The following is a 17,491-nucleotide window of genomic DNA, read 5'->3' on the forward strand; positions in this document are numbered from 1 at the left end:
ATAATTCCTTAAAGAGGGAGAGGATTGATTTGACAAATTCGAATGGAATGCATTTTATTCTGTACATCAGCCATTCTCAATCAGGGGTACCGGTAGTACCTTGGGATGCCAATGAGCATGTCCGAGGGGTGCACTGCTGCAACACCACTCTCGCCCTCATTTCTCTTTTATGGTGTCTCCCCACCGGCCAGACAAGGAAGCATGGAGCTGGCCCATGGGGCAGGGCTTGCCACAAGGACAGCAGCCACGACCACCCCCAGTGCTTCCCTTCACTCTGGGAGGGGAAGGTGGGGGGTGTGGCAAGCAGGGGCAATGGGAGGGGAAGGTGGAGGGTGGCAGCTGGGGTGCTACAGTGATATGGGACAAGGTCAAGTGGGCACCGGACTGACCTTACCGAAAAGGCTTGGGAAACACTTCGGTCATACATAAACCAACTGTGTGGTCGTGGACTACATGTGCCAAATGTATGTCTGATACATTCGGAAAATTGAATACCTTCCTATCTAGCATGATGAATTAATTTTAAGTGTATATACTTGATGTCTTATAATGGTTCTGCAGTTTGTGCCTTAGAATTTTGTATCAGTTTCATGTATATATTTTAAGAATTCTTTTTTTTTTTAAAAAAAGAACAGTTAGAATGCAGCATACCAACATTCTCAGTCGAATTATTACACGTGCTGCTGTTTCTTCTTTAAAAAAAATCATTGAAGACCTTCAACCTTTGACTGATTGATCTAAAAAAATTCTTCCTGCTGTTGCTGGCCACGGTTTGTGCATTTGTGCATTTTATTCATTTATTTATTTATTAAATTTATAGGGCCGCCTTCTTATCCCCGGAAGGGCTCGAGGGATAAGTTGGTAGTAAGCATAGAGATGCTTGCACCGCCACTCACCACCGGTCAGGGAGTTCAAGCCCCGTGTGGGTCAGATATCCTGGCAGCCGGCTCATGGTCAACTCAGCCATCCATCCATTTCTTGGTCGGTAAATGAGTACCTAGCACCGTGGTGGCGAACCTTTGGCACTCCAGATGTTATGGACTACAATTCCCATCAGCCCCTGCAATTGGCCATGCTGGTAGGGGCTGATGGGAATTGATGAGTCCATAACATTCTGGAGTGCCAAAGCGTTCGCTAAAATTCACGGACTTCTGGCAATACTATAGCTTAGGGGTAAAGAATAGCCGTGGGAAAGCAATGGCAAACTACTACCCACCAAAAAAACGTGGCTTTGCCTATGAAATCACTGCTTGCAGTGGCACTCCAGAAGAATTCGGATAACGACTGGAGGGGAAATCCTCTTTACTTTATAATTTTGGAGCTATGGGGCATTTTTCTCCCGGACCTGTTTGGCAGCCGTAACCCTCGGTCCACAGACCTCTGATGAGGAGGCGGAACCCTTCCTTTGTGAGACATTCCCCCGTAGCCCTTAACTGCAGCGTTCTCTGCCTCTCTCACTTCTTCAGGTTTGCGAAGCTTCTCCTGCGGCTGCCAGCTCTGCGATCCATCGGGCTGAAGTGTCTGGAGCACTTGTTTTTCTTCAAACTGATTGGTGACACCCCTATCGACACCTTTCTCATGGAGATGCTGGAGACACCCCTCCAGATCACTTGAATTTTTGCCAGGATTCCCCAAAAATTAAGCCATGGGTGGGAAGGGGCAAACAACAGTGGTGATTTCTGTGGAAGAGGCCGGGGTCCCGATCCACTTGTGCCCGTTCTCATCTCCTTGTTCTTCAGCGCGGGATGTATTAAAAGGATGGGGGAGCTTCTACAGACTCGTAGACGTGGCTTTTTGTAAACTGCTGTACAATTCATGGTTTACCTCTAACTGGCAGCTAGGCGAGGCACGGCATCCTTTAGCTTATCAACCATGCCACGTGTACAATTAATTGAGTTTAAATTATTTTTTCACTTGCAATAAAAGACAATGAAAAACAATACCCTGAAGATAACGCTTGGTGTGGAAGTCACTGTTGAAGATGTGGGAGTTCCCTTCTTACCTTGTTTCTGGTATATGAGGACAGCAACAAATCATTTGGCAAGAGTTGCAGCTATGCATGGTGAAACTACTTATTCATTTTACTTCATTCATACTCAGCCTTTCTCCTTAATGGGAACCCAAAACAGCTTTTGATTCTGATAGGGCCTGCAGCATTGCAGCAATAGGCTGCAGTTAACCTTTGCTCATCTCAAAGGTGGCCTGGTTTCCCTAACAAAAATGGTGACTGCAAGGTTCTGAGGGCCATTGGACTCTTTGTCACAGTGGATATTCAATACCCCCCAAAAGTGGATAGAAGACAATGTGCAAGGTTTTTCCATCATGCCCCGTCATGAGTGTATATAGACAGAAGGTGAATATAAAGAGAAAATAATGCACCAGGTTTTCCCATCATGCCCCACCACCAAATAGCGAGTGTAAGCTTTTGAGATCCACAGAGTTCTTCATCAGGGTGGATATTCCGTACCCACAAATGAGCATAGAGAGAAAATAATGTGCAAGGTTTTCCCATCATGCCCTGCCACCAAATAGGGTGAGCTTTTGTGATCCACAGAGTACTTCATCGGGGTGGCTGTTCAGTACCCATAAATGAATATAGAGAAAATAATGGTCAAGGTTATTCATCATGCCCCTTCACAAATTAGCGAGGGTGATGAAGAGGTCAGAACTCTTCATCAGGGTAAATATTCAGTGCAAGGTTTTTCCATCATGCCCCATCATGAGTGTAAGCTTTTGAGATCCACATTCTTCATCAAGGTGAATATAGAGAGAAAATAATGCACCAGGTTTTCCCATCATGCCCCATCACCAAATAACGAGTGGAAGCTTTCACAATCCACAGAGTTCTTCATCAGGGTGGATATTCCGTACCCACAAATGAGCATAGAGAGAAAATAATGTGCAAGGTTTTCCCATCATGCCCTGCCACCAAATAGTGTGAGCTTTCACAATCCACAGAGTTCTTCATCGGGGTGGCTGTTCAGTACCCATAAATGAATATAGAGAAAATAATGGTCAAGGTTATTCATCATGCCCCTTCACAAATTAGCGAGGGTGATGAAGAGGTCAGAACTCTTCATCAGGGTAAATATTCAGTGCAAGGTTTTTCCATCATGCCCCGTCATGAGTGTAAGCTTTTGAGATCCACATTCTTCATCAAGGTGAATATAGAGAGAAAATAATGCACAAGGTTTTCCCATCATGCCCCATCACCAAATAACGAGTGGAAGCTTTCACAATCCACAGAGTTCTTCATCGGGGTGGCTATTCAGTACCCACAAATGGATATAGAGAAAACAATGGTCAAGGTTATTCATCATGCCCCTTCACAAATTAGCGAGGGTGACGAAGAGGTCAGAACTCTTTATCAGGGTAAATATTCAGTACTAGGGTTGCCAAGCCAGATCCTCTGGGGGATTACTGGGGGGGGGGGGGGATGGCAGGATAATTGTCAGATCTAGGCTAGGAAACTACTGGAGATTTGGGGGGTGGAGCCTGGGAAGGAAACGGACCTCAGTGGGGTGCAAAGCCATAGAGCCCACCCTCCAAAGCATTCATGTTTTCCCTGGCAACTGATCTCAGTAGTCTGGAGTTGAGCTGCAATGTCATGGGACCCCCAGGTCCCAGCTGGAGGCTGGCATCCCTATTCGGTACCCAAAAAGAAGGACTTGGAGAGAAAATGATGTGCAAAGTTTTCCACTCATGACCCACTGCCTCTCTCTCTCTCTCTGTCTCTCTCTCTCTCTCTCTCTCTCTCTCTCTCTCTCTCTCTCTCTCTCTCTCTTTGCTGAATATCTGTCCCGATTAAAAGTTCTGTTGAACTTCAAAGCTTGTTTTGTAATACATTGATTGGGCTTCAAAACCGTTACGGTGCTGTTGTCAAAGAGATCCACTCTCTTTCACCATAAAAACACAATGCTGTCTGTCCCACCCACCAAGCTTCATCCTTTGCACTCCCTCGCACTACATCTGCGTTTTCCCCCTCGCCCCTCTTCCATGTTGCTGGCTCCTTCCTGCTTCCTGCTTGTCCTGCCAGCTTCCTTGGATAGCCAGCAAGTGGAAGTCAAAGAAAAGCTCAGCCAAACAGCCAAAGCACACCGACCTCTTAATTCTTATGTCAATATCTTGATATAATGAGAACAGAGAGGGCTCGGTCCCACCAAATACCCAATGTTCTTGTGCACTCAGCCCCCTCTTTTCCAGAGATGGTGTGAATTCCCTTCGCCTACACACAACAGGGTGTCAGGGAGTGGGTGTGGGGGTAGATCTGATGCAGGAATTTCAAAATAACAAGGAATGTCGAAATAACAAGCCTCTATCTCCTACCGTGGCAGCAGCAGCAGCAGCAGCAGCAGCAGCAGCAGCAGCAGCAGCAGCAGCAGCAGCAGCAGCAGCAGCAGCAGCAGCAGCAGGAGATATGTGTAAATGTGTGGAGGTGGGTGGGGGGAGAGAATATCAGCTCTAGGGCATGGTCCCCTACTTCAGCAGAGGGTACTCCAGATAATTGCCTTGTCTCTTTCATTTGGGAGGGGGGATTATTCTTGGAAAGGGACTACAATATTGATGTAGCCGCAATAACAGCAGTATTGATATAACAGCAATTTATAGGGCTTTAACTTGCGACACTGCGCGTTTAAGCGTGAGTCGATGAGTGGAGTTAAGAGAACCAGGAAAAACAGAGCCCTGGGAGCCCTGTGCAGTAGCAGTGGAGTGCCCCCTCGCGTGTTAACAGAGAAAGGCAAGGAGACCCTACTACAACCCCGCTGATCATCAAAGAGCCCCGAGGTAAGTGGTCCATGCATAATGGGCCACAGTTAACTTGCAGACTGAGCAAGAAAAGAGTGAGATTAATGCTACAGCTTTGCTACTGTGCTAAAAGTATCCTCTGTCATTGCCATCAGCAGTCAGTGGCGTGACTTCAGTGTGTGATGTCTGACTTTGCTTTTGAATGGCATGACTGCACTTGGGGCCAGCTCTACCACTAAACAAACCCAGGACATGTGTTCCTGATGTATGTTCCATTTATAGGGTATCGGGAACATACATCTCAGCCCATACTGAGTGGAAGGAGCACCACCTGATGATGTGTTGGCCTATATTGCCCAGGTCTGGCATTAACCTGGAGAACAAATACCTCACCCTGTTAACAGAGATTCTGTGGGATGACGTCTTACTTTTTGGGACTGCACCAAAGTCCTGGTTCTCCTAAGGCCCTAAAACCCCTTGGGCCAGGTAATGCTGATTAGATGAACCGGCCCCTCAGATAACTAGTTTTTGTGCCACCAGTTTAGAACAACCTCTTTGTACAAGGCTCAGAAAGCAGAATTGGGAAGTGTCCAAATGAGCGAGCCTTCTGGAGACAGCGGTTTGTCCAAGCAGCTCCTCTGCCTCACTCGAACTCAGAGCCAGGAGGCAAGTCTGCAGGCTGTCAAGGCTCCTGTCTGCAAGGTAGGACAGCTCAATCCTTGCGTGCCACTAGGTAAGATAAATATGTGATGGAAAGTCATGTGCGTGTTCAGAGGGGCGGTTTTGTGTAATGGTTGTCGTATCAAACTCAGCCAAGATGCTAAGTCCAGCTGAGGGCTCAGACAGACAAGCTCACAGTTCAGTCTCAATTTGCCTTGGAGCCGTGCTGGGAGGGGAAAGAGCTTAATCCATCACTTTCTTTGTATGAAACCCAGCTCCCTGCTTTCCATTCACTATCCCGGTTTGAAGCCCGGCTCCCTGCTTTGTCACTAGCATTTTAAACAAGGAAAAAACCATTTTCTCCTTTAAAATGCTCGTAACAAAGCACAGAGATGTGTTTTTAATAGGCTTCTCCGCCTTTTGGCTAAGATCAAGTGTGGAATAGCCAAGCGGGTGGAGGTTACAGAGTCAAGCCCCGTCTCCCTACACAGCCTGGAGCCTGCAGTTTGCACCTTATCGAGCAGGGGTGTCCAACTCTGGTGCTTCAGATGCTCACAGACTACAATTCCCATCAGCCCCTGCAGGCATGGCCAATGGGCTGCAATTGGCCATGCTGGCAGGGGCTGATGGGAATTGTAGTCCATGCACATCTGGAGTGCCATAGGTTGGCCACCCCTGAGGGAGAAAGTTACCCTGAAACTTTGGGGTTGCCAGTTTTCCTCTGCAAGAGACGCCTTGTTTTAAAGGAGAATCTAGCATATAGTGCTGTAAGCGCAGAAGGAAAAGAGTGAAAGAAAGAAAGAAACAGCAAGTGATAGAAAGTGAGAGCAATAAAGAAAATATAAGAAAGAGAAAGGGAAAAAAGATTTTGGATTCATAAAGGAAAGATAAATTCTTTCCCTCCATTATTTTTCCTTATAATGGAGAGCTGGCAACCATAAAAGCTGCTGACCAAAGAAATCATGCAGGCCTCAAACCTATTCTTTCACTATAATGCTAACTCAGCCAAATAGCTCCAAAGATGCCTCTTTGTTCACAGTTATACAAAAAGTGTAAACTATACGGTTTTTGAGATCCTGTGGTACCCAGAAGATACTTTAAAGTTGCCCTCTTCCTAAAACAATAGAAAGGCCTATGGGAATGTTCCTAAACTCCTCTTGGGTTTTGGAGGAACAACAGGGCAACAAGAAACATTAATGATAAGAGGAAACAAGGGTTTCTAGTTCACTTTACGTCAAAGGGTAGAATACTGACATCTTCCAATGGGGACTTTGGACAACCCCAAAATACTGTGGGAACAGGGAAAATCCCCACCTTTTGTATGATTGATTGATGATGTGGGCATTTTGGGGTGTATTCTTTGCTGCCATTTTGATGTAACCTGTCATTAATACTATAAAAGTGAGAACACACTGCCATTTTGTGTGAGCTCCCCTGATCCTGTCTCTGCCCGGAGTTGGCTAAATAAAGTCTTTCAGATCTTTATTTCATTTCGACTTGAGCTTCTTTGAGCTTTTATTATTTAAACCGTTACCCAGTAGTAACAGTGCTGTTATTATTAATATAATCAATAACATATCCCATTAATTATATCCCATTAATTATTATAATAGTATCATAAAACACAATAAGATAGAAAAGAACAAATAATGTGTGTGTGAAATTAAGGAACAAATTATATCTGCGTGTAGATTTATAGGCACAGCCTACAGATTTATAGGCACACGTGTATGCTTACCCTATGCACATTATCCCCTACGCACATTATCCCCAGAATCTGCCCTCCAAAGCAGCCCTGCCCTGCTTTGGACATTAATCTCTGGAGATCAGCAGTCATTCCACGAGATCTCCAGGTCTCACCTGGATGTTGGCCACCCCTCCATAGCTGCAAGGAAACATTGCAGAAGGGGAGATGGTGGAAAGTCACTTTGGGGCTCCCCTGGAGAGAAAAGCGGGGTAGAAACGAAATGAAATCCCCGTGATTGCATGGAATTTGGTGGGGGCAGCCGCAGAAGTCCGCCCCCCCTCGTGCCTGGTGTGAAAAGGAGCTGGGGAGGGTGACAGTGTCAATCAGTCAGTCTTTACTGGGTAGCCACAGGCCATTCAAATTGAGGCAATAAGAAATCAGCAAAAAACAACGCACGTTCAATTTAAAGCTACACCTTACATACAAATGAAAGACCAAAACCTTAAGAGCGAAGACGCTTGTACGATATTGCAGATTACAACTTAGCCTTTATTCTCCTCAGTACCTGATAATTTTGCTAAAATGTTTTAAAGATATAAATTCTGGATATGGGAATGCACAGGACAGTACAAGGCGGAATGCCTCAATCCAATCTAAACTACAATCCCATATCTTTGGGGCTCTTCTTGTCTCTTCCAAAGAGATAGTTTCAGTGGTGGGATTCAGCCGGTTCGCACCACTTCGGCAGAGCCGGTTGTTAAAATGGTGCTTGTAACCAACCAGCCGTTAAATTATTTGAATCCGACCACTGCCCCTTTCTCTCCTGCAAAGAGGCTCAAAGGGGCTGACTGTCTCCTTTCCCTTCCTCCCCACCCCCCACAACAAACACCCTGCGGGGGTGGTGGTGGTGGTGGCCTGCGGCAGTTGAACCGAATGGAACAGAATGTCGGGTGGGGGCCGTTGCCACGGCAGGCTCAGCGTTGTGGTGCTGTGGCCCCCTCCTCTCCGGGGAAGCTCTGTGGGCTGGAGACAGTTGGAGGAGAGGGAGTTTTTTCCAACGGATCAGGAGGTTTTCTTGTCCAAAGGCCTACTATTAACACCTACATCTGTTTGGGATGGCGGCCCAGCTGGGCAACATGTAAGCAGGGAAGAGCCTGCATATTGCTCCCCTCCCTATTTGGCTCTGCCCTCTCCTCCCTCCCCCCACAGCCTGAGGATCCGGCTTTCCCGGCAGACCCGAACTCCCCTTGACCATTCTCCTTTAGTGAGGTGGGGAATTGGGGACGTGGGGTCCCAATCATCAGCTTCTCTCTGCTCTCCTCTCCTCTAGCCTTCAACGCCTGTGGGCCCTCTTTGGGCGAAGAAGAGGGAAAGTGACCTTTGCACCTGTGGGAAAGAGCCCAGGCAGCGGCCTGCAGGTGAGGAGCTGCCCCAGGCTCACCTGGGGTGGCCAACCGGGAGGGGCAGGGGAAGAGGCAGAACCACGGAGGACGGCCACACTCCTGATGCTCAGGTGTCCCCGCAAGTCTCTCTGAAGGTGGAGCGCTTGCTTCGGAGACTGGGCTGCTGGATTTTATGGGTAATACGTCACCTTATCTGCGAGAATCGTTTCATTTTTGCATTTCAAAGTGACATTTCAAAGGAGCAGCAGTGGCTTAGGAGGTTAAGAGCTCGTGTATCTAATCTGGAGGAACCAGGTTTGATTCCCAGCTCTGCCGCCTGAGCTGTGGAGGCTTATCTGGGGAATTCAGATTAGCCTGTATACTCCCACACACGCCAGCTGGGTGACCTTGGGCTAGTCACAGCTTCTCGGAGCTCTCTCAGCCCCACCTACTTCACAGGGTGTTTGTTGTGAGGGGGGGAAGGGCAAGGAGATTGTAAGCCCCTTTGAGTCTCTTACAGGAGAGAAAGGGGGAATATAAATCCAAACTCTTCTTCTTCTTCTTCTACATAAGGGGACTTAATCACAACATTGATTTTTCCTGCCATTTATAAATATTTTTCCATCTCACCTGATAACATAAAGGATCACAGCATAGCCCTTTAATGTCCTACCACCAGCACACAGCTGCGAGTAATTAGTATTCAGATAAAACTTTGTCCTTCAGCCAGGAGATTACAGCATTTCAGCCAAGTGCAGGGTGAACAGTTCTAGGGAGAGTATTTGTAAGTAATCATATTATGAATTTGCTTGAATTACTTTTTCAGTATTGTGTTGTATAAGCATGATAAAACATATGCCAGCAGTTAATTACTGGTTTAAAAACTGGGATGTCTACTACTGATTTTTACAATGCACAGAGTAATGTATGAATAGGAGTCTCTTGTTTGTATACGTTGCTTTCACTTTGTAGATGCATATTATGTTGTACTTATGATTACAGAACACCTGCTCATTTGGCTATAAAAAGATTGCAAGAGGAGTTCTCTGAAGAAGAGCATTCTCGAAAACGTCAATACGTGCGAGGCATTCAGAGTTAGTCTTTCATGCTGGATACATGCCCATACGGACTCACCCACTCAGCGCTGAGCCTCAGATAAGGGATCCGTCGGGTTTACATTTGTCCTCTTCACTCCACGGATGCTGGAGGCTTATTATTATTTCCTGTTATTGGATAGAAACTGATAACTTTTGGAAGACTGTTTGAGCAAGAGCCTTTTTTTGGGATCATCATTGAACTTATGAATGAACTTATTTATGAATGAACTTATGTGAATCAATTTATTTCTTCTGGCCATTATACTCCAGGGACGGAGTCACTTTATGTTATACTAGTTATTCAAGCTGTTATTGGTATATCTTTGATTGTGTATTTCACATTACCATTGCATATAAGTGCTTGTGCACTAGATTTTATAGAGTGGCTATTTCATTCACATGTTTATAAATATTGAGTTGCCAGAGCCAAATGTTGTCACGTTGCATTACCCCCTAGTCTATTCACATTGTTTCTTCACTCCCTTCACAGAACCCTAACCCCTTTACTCTACCCTTCTCATTAGTCCGCTCACTATTCCCTCCCCCGCCCCTGACCCTAGACTTAACCCCATATGATTCCCCCTTAACAGTGCTGTGCTAAAATATCCCTCTCATCTTTTCCCGCTCCCCTTTAACCTCTCTATACCCTCATAGTGATTTAACCTTGGGCGATTCTGCACATCAGTAAAATAGGTTCAACCCAGTTCCCTGAGAAGGGTTAAATTTCTCGGACTCTAGGGTCGAAACTTTCATTGTTGTCTCCCCTCTGCAACCAGCTTGATCCCAGTGCCTTTGGAGGGCGGAGTCATCCTGTGCTTCTTCGCCGCTCCGTTCCAATTGGCTACTGTTCTACGGCCATGTTCCATCTATCCCCACACACGTTATTAAAAAAACTGCCAGAGGAATGGAGGGACGAAGGTGGCATTTTTTGATTGGCCAGTTGTGCGCATGCCCCGAAACACTCAGCTGCTCGTGATTGGCTGAATGGGGGGGACTCCTGGCACCAGAGAGAGATTCCGCGACTCTACTGGAATCGAGCTGAGTTCGAGCATGGTTCCCTTGAAAAAGTAGTAGTTCCCAACTGGAGTCCGAGGAAATTTGACCGTTACACGGTGGCTTGAGCATACGCAAAACCGACGCTGATCCCAGTAGTTGTGCAGTAGAAGCACTTGGGTCGAACGCAGCTTCCAAACCTTAGATTCGATGCGCATGAAGTCGCGGAATCTAGCTTTAACACAATCTCCACACTTAACAGTTACACATAACATTAGTTACTATTTTAATTCTAATATTCCAAACATTTCTTCAAAACAAAATTAGTTGACTTCCTCAACAAATAACCAATTTCAACCTCATCTCAATATTCCACAACTCAAAACTACAACGAAGGGAAGTATTGCTTTTCTTTTTCTATGGGTTCTTCTCTTTTAGTTTCTATTTCTTTACCTATTAATAACCTAATTATAGTACAGTATTTTCTAATATTTTTATTCTTATTTCCCTTTTCTTGACACTGGATATAGTCTTTCCACGTCTTCTGGAATCTTTGCCATGGTGAGTCCTTAATTTTATTGGACAGCTTGTCCAGTTGAAAGGAGTCTGTGAGTTGTAAGAGCCGGTCTTTAACTGTGGGTGGTAGTTCCTTCTTCCACAACTTTGCTATTTGTATTCTGGGTGCGGTTGAGATATATAGAAAAAGTTTTGTGTTAATATTCGGTATTTTTTAAATTCCTAATCCTAGCAGGTATATTTCTGGAGTTGCAACCAATGGAATTTTCAAAAGTTCCTTGGTTAGCTTATGTACCTCTTGCCAGAATTTCTTTATATTTGTGCATTCCCACTACATGTGTAGTGTGCATCCCAAATAATGTTTAAGTCTTGTACCAAATTATCATTGAAGTAAAAATATTCTTCCATTTTTTTAACATTCATTAACTATATTGGGATTGTCTAATAACCAATCTTCTAATTTCCAAAAAATTAATTGTGTGTTAATAACTACTGTCCAACTTACTGGGTTGTGGTCTGAAATTAACCTTGGAAGAATTGATATATCCTTAGTTTTAGGTATAAATTGTTTTGTTGCCAATATCATATCAATTCGTGAAGCTATTTTATGTCTGTTGGAAAAGAATGTATAACTCTACTATTATTCCACCTTTCTCTTCACAGATCTTTCACTTGCAGGTTTTCCATTAAGTCAAAGAAAGTCTTAGGCAGTTGAGCTTTTTCTCCTGGATTATCCTTTGTGTTGGTCTTTTTCACCTTTGACTTGTCTATACTGGGTTCAATTACTCCATTAAAATCTCCTAGGGGCAGATAATGTTTTCATACTGTAATGGCAGTATAGCATTTCCTAGATCTCTATAGAACTTTGTTTTACCCTTATTGGGCGCATAAATTCCTACGATCAGTGTCTTGATTCCAGATATGTCTGCCTCTATCCCTATATATCTCGCTTGTGTGTGCGTAATTATTAATGTGGGACTAAACCTTGGCTTTATATATATAGCAAGCCGTCTCCTTTTAGTCTTATATCTGTGTGGAATAATTTTCCTGGAGAGTCCCTCTGCATGTACTTCTCATCTCCTCTTGTCACGTGTGATTCTTGTAAACATGCTATATCTAGGTGTTGTGAGTGTAGAAAATGAAACACTTTTTTACATTTTTGGGGGGAGTTCATTCCATTTACATTCCATGTCATTATTTTCAATTGCATTTTAGTTGAATTAAATTTTCACATAGTTGGGTGAAAGTATATCAGTCCCTTTCTTATCATACTCACCTATTTCCTTAACCTATTCGTTTCTGAGTTCTTATCCTACTTATCGAATTTTTCATTGGCATGTTTAGCGGGAAAAGGAGGGGGTCTGTGTATCCTCTAAGTTTTTTCCCCCTCCTCTCCCTCCTTTTTAGGGTTATTTCTCTATTAAAAGCAAGACATTAAAAACAAAACAAAAAAGTAAAAGAGAGATATAGTGCGTGACGACAATTACACTCCACTTAAAATCCTGGGCTTTACTCCTATCATTCCTAGTTGGTCTTTTCTTATTCTTTTCCATAAATTCCACTTACATACCCATACAATTCCATCCATAGCTTCAGCTGCAATGCCACACCAGTATATTACTCTGGCTTGTATAAGGTGAAGGAAAGCCCCCCACTGCTTTTGTCTTTCCTCTTGCCCCTGGGCAGAAAGGGGACTTCTAAGAAGGGTGTCCTAATGGCACGGTGAAGAGAAGAAAAGTGCATAATTCTCTCCCATCAGCTCTCTGGATCGGACTCTAGGGACTGGACTGGTTAACCTGAGAGGCACAGATCTGTTCCTGGGTTGGTGTCACCTTAGGAAGTGGCAGGTGACCCTGGAAGGGATTCTTTCCTCAAAGACTCCCTCTCTCTTGTCCTCCTCCCTGGGCCATGTCAGGCTCGGTATTTCCAAAGTCCCTGCTCCTAGCTGGCGCGGCCCTTTTATGGGGCAAACCACCTCTCCAGGGAAAACAGGGCAGAAGAGTTTTGTAAAGAGGTCTTTACTTGGTCCTAGACGAGGGAGCTCTCGGGATCTCTTTTTGCACCTCTGCCTGCCCATCTTGAAGGTTGTAGGCTAAGAGGGCGGCCAACATCCTCTCCTTCCAGGGTGAGGTCCCTCCTGGGGAAGTGGGGAAACAGTCCAAACAACCTCCCGTTGGTGTGTGCCCAGGGCTGGGGTGTTTCCACCATGTTTCCCCACCACCTCCCCCCCCCAGAGTGAGTGCTTCCACTGATGATCCACTTCACATCCTGCTCTGCCAGGAGAAATGGCCGCGACCAGCTTGATGGTGGGAGGCATACAAGCAGGAGCAGAAGGCTCCTGCCTCCTGGTCCACTCCTTCCCTGGGAGAAACAGGGTATGTTGCAGGGCATCTCCTTTGGAGTTTAGGAGCTGTGCTGGCATCCCTTGCTCAGGTGGTCCCGGAACACCTGAAATCAACCAGTCAGCCATGGCTCAGTGTCCTCTCCCTGCTCCTCTGCCCTCCTGTTCCCTGCCTGCTGCTAGTTCTGTTCCCTGCCCAAAGCCAAGGGTTCCGGGCACTCGACATCTTTCTAGGACCAGCTCCAGGCTCCCTCGCCTTCCCTCCCTCAGCCCCCTCCCCGAAAGAGACTCAAAACAACTCCCCCACCTCTGGCAGGGCCTGGTTTCTCTGTGGATGCTGGAGGCTTATTATTATTTCCTGTTATTGGATAGAAACTGATAACGTTTGGAAGATTGTTTGAGCAAGAGCCTTTTTTGGGATCATCATTGAACTTATGAATGAACTTATTTATGAATGAACTTATGTGAATCAATTTATTTCTTCTGGCCATTACACTCCAGGGATCTGGAAGTCGCACCTTTATGCTTGGCATACTAAAGCCATTCAAGCTGAGCCGATTGGTATATCTGGATTGATGTATTTCCTCACATTACCATACGGGCATTATTACACCTGATGGTGCTTGTGCACTCAGATTTCTTATAGGAGTGGCTATTTCATTCACATGTTTATAAATATTGAGTTGCCAGAGCCAAGTGTGTGTCACGTTGCATTGTCCTCCTAGATTAGGGGGTAGGCTAGAGTAAAGAGGTTGGGGAGGAATTCATCATGCTTTCTGTGGAATGTTTTTATATACTGGAAATTAATAAAGACTTTAAAAAAGGAATTTTAATTGCAAAGATGTAATTTGTACTTCTTGACGATTATATATAGGGTGTATGTGTTGAGTGTTTAAAATTATTATTACTACTATTGTTTTTGTCTTTTGTATGCTTGTACGCAGTATTATTGTTTGTCTTGTCTTCTCTTGTTTTAACCAAATAAAGCATTTTTTTAAAAAAACAGTTGTGCCTGATGTGAATACTTTTTCTGTTGCAGCCAGCACCCAGTGTGTGTTGTAAAGCAGGGCGGCCACATCCCCTTTCAAATAGCCCCCCTCCTGGGGAAAATAGCTCAAATGTAGATTCTGTGCCCTCACTTTTGGTCCGTTACATCAGGGTGGTGCTTTCACCGCCTCTGCCCTCCGATTGCTCTCTGCACCGATCTCAACTTGGGGGGAAAGGGTGGGGTAAAAGTTATATAAATAACTCCAGATTTTCAACTCTCTCATCTGGCTAAGACAAACTTGTTCTCGAATCCAGATGTCGAAAGTCTAATGGTTGGCTCGAGTGGTGATGGTAAGGTCGTTTCTGTTTGTATGCCTCGAACGCAGTTTGTCAGCCAGTAGAAGTAATCTCAGCGAGAAAATACGAAGATAAGAAGTTCTTAAAAATTATCCCAGTAAACACTCAAGCGAACGCTTCACTGGAATGTTTAGAAAAGAATTTCTGTGCCGGAGTCCCCTGCAATGCATCAGTGCTCCAGCAACACCTTTTTTTCTGGTTGGAAAGTGCACACCAAAGTGCCTTTGTGAAGAAGGTGGGTGGGGCTTTGGTAGTGCTGTCATCGCCAGCAGGCCCCTCAATTGCGTTAGTGATTGGCCACTGAAGATCCGGGTCAGCTTTGCATTATAGGTGACTTCAAAAGATGTCTTTTTCAGAGGCAGCTGCCACCCATGTTTGTTTTTATTCTCTCTCTCTCAATCCCACTCTCCCTCTATCCTTTTCTTTTCTACAATTCCTCTCTTTTCCCTTCCCACCTTCTGGCTTCCCTCTTCCTGTGTCTCCTTGGCTCCTGGGCCTCTCCCAAGAGAGCCTATTTTATTGGCAGTTTTGTCTGATGCCACCTCCAGGTGCAGGGAGCCATTCTTGGGCTCAAGTGCAGCACACACTAGATTCAAACTCCAAAAGAGGCCCCCAGGCTCCAAAAGAAAAGGGCTTAAGCCTTGTTTCAGTTTCATGGGTAGGGAACATGCTCCAGATGTTCAGGAACTACAATTCCCATCAGCCTCTGTCAGCATGGCCAATTGGCCATTCTGGTAGGGGCTGATGGGAATTGTAGTTCCTGAACATCTGGAGAGCCGCAGGTTCCCTACCCCTGCTCTAGCTGTTCAGACAAGAGCAGGGAATACTTGAACTGAGGTGTGGAAGTCTTGGCACGGTTTCCTGTGGCTGCTGTAAAGCCCCCAAATGCCAACCAACCATTACAATTTCCAAATGCCAACTGGGCCTAATGTTTTATTGGCAATGGCAGGCGTTTACTATTAATCTTAGGAAATGAGAACTATTTAGATATTAAAAGTATTAGCAGAAAAATCAAGGATGACAACATTTTCTGTTTCCACACATCTTGGTCTAGCTTCTTGAACAGTACGGTCCAAAAGAAAGCGATGGACTCAGAAAACAGCTCCTGTTCGGCCTTCCTTCTTCTTCCAGCTCTGGGGTAAATCTTTGAGCCAGCCTCCAGTCTGAAGGACACAAAGGACACTGGGAAGAAATCCTGTGCGATGCTTCCCAACAGCCTCCCATGCGAGGCTTGACAAAGATGGTCAAAGTCCACCAGAGCATTCAGGACCAAAGCTCAGAGGACAGCAGCGAGCCCTTGGGGACCTTGTGGGGTGGGTCCAGCAGAAGTCCCCTAGCCCCACCTCTGGGACTCACCAGCCAGATAGGACAGAAACCACATAGAATCTGCCCTCCACAGCAGCCCCGCCCTGCTTTGGACATTTATCCAGAGGTGGGATCCAGCCGGTTCTCACAGGTTCCCGAGAGTGGGTTACTAATTATTTCTGTGTGCCGAGAGGGGGCTACTAATTGGGTCCGCTCAGAGGCAGTGGCATATTTGCCTAGGGACAAGGGGTGCCCCATGTCCCCGGGCGCATCCATTGCAGTCACGTAGGGGAGGGCGCCAAAATGTCCCCCCACACAGACTGATTTTGCAAGCCCCAGCAAGCATTGAGGAAGCCGGCTGCTGCAAGAATTAAGGAAGCCTGACTTAGCCCCGCCCACTCTCTACATTGGCCCTGAGTGTCCAGAGGGCAAAGGAGAAATACCACTGTGCTCCCAGGATGAGGACTGCGGAGCTCCGCCTCCCCTCCCTCTCACCCAGAGTGCAGTGCCTTATTTTCCATCAAGTCCTTGCCATTGCTCTCAGTCTCAAGCCTTCTCCCCAGCGGACGGGCGCCGGCCAGCACAGGAGAAGTCCATAGGCCGGCTAGGGAGGCAATCTCTGCCCCACCTGCAAGGTGTTTGTTGTGGGGAGAGGAAAAGGGGGGGTTGTTAGCTGTTTGGAGACTCCTTAAAGGTCACGTGCAAATCCAAACTGCACTTCTATCCCTAAAATCTTGTTTGCAATTGTGAATGGCCTTGATTGGGGGCGGGGGGGGGGGGACATGAAGCACCTGGCTTCTTAACTTTTGCTGTGGGGCTGGGCTGTAATCTGGAGAACTGAGTTTGATTCCCCACTTTCTCTGTCCCACCTGCTGCCCCATAAGGTGTTTGTTGTGGGGAGAGAAAAGGGGGGGCGTTTGTTAGCTGTTGGGAGTCTCCTTAAAGCGAACTGCACCTGGGGTGCACGTGCCCTGCGTCCTTGCCACAGCCCCGCCCAGGAATGCCCCGCCCCGGAATGCCCGGCCACGCCCCCCGTCATGCCCTGCCCAGCCCCATTGGGGCTACGCCACTGTTTGAATCCCACCACCATGGGAACCTGTTACTAAAATTTTTGGATCCCACCACTGATAAAAAGGATTGGCCAGGAAAGGATCAACAACCAGCTATAAACAAAACGGGGGGCAGGGGGGATTGAGCGGGCAAACATGGGCTTCCCTAATTGCCTTGTGTTCTATTAAAAAAACCCAAGGCATAATCACAAATGAGGACAAATACTGGATTTGTGTCTCTGTCTCTTGCACCCCCAACAGCAGAGGGACTCTCTGCAGGAAGGTCAGAGAAATCCATGAACCTTTCCTTGGAGGACTTTCCTACCTGCCATGATGAGCTCAAATGAACAGTATGGAAAGTCCTAACCAGA

General features: G+C 46.1%; 2 protein-coding genes across 2 annotated transcripts in view; both read left to right on the forward strand.

Moving 5' to 3' along the window:
* The window catches only part of LOC125433658 (retinoic acid receptor RXR-gamma-like), a 61,123-nt gene extending 59,193 nt beyond the window's left edge, over window positions 1-1,930 (forward strand). Inside the window, 1 exon segment of the mRNA XM_048498364.1 lies at window positions 1,467-1,930. Within this exon segment, the coding sequence (XP_048354321.1) occupies window positions 1,467-1,614 (148 nt within the window). The 3' untranslated portion in view covers window positions 1,615-1,930.
* A 3,410-nt stretch (window positions 1,931-5,340) lies between these two features.
* Window positions 5,341-17,491, forward strand: part of LOC125433292 (retinoic acid receptor RXR-alpha-B-like) — a 38,398-nt gene continuing 26,247 nt past the window's right edge. The window contains 2 exon segments of the mRNA XM_048497795.1: window positions 5,341-5,448; window positions 8,424-8,672. Coding sequence (XP_048353752.1) covers window positions 5,341-5,448; window positions 8,424-8,672 — 357 coding nt within the window.

The sequence above is a fragment of the Sphaerodactylus townsendi genome, linkage group LG05 (genome assembly GCF_021028975.2).
Source record: "Sphaerodactylus townsendi isolate TG3544 linkage group LG05, MPM_Stown_v2.3, whole genome shotgun sequence".
Taxonomy (NCBI): domain Eukaryota; kingdom Metazoa; phylum Chordata; class Lepidosauria; order Squamata; family Sphaerodactylidae; genus Sphaerodactylus; species Sphaerodactylus townsendi.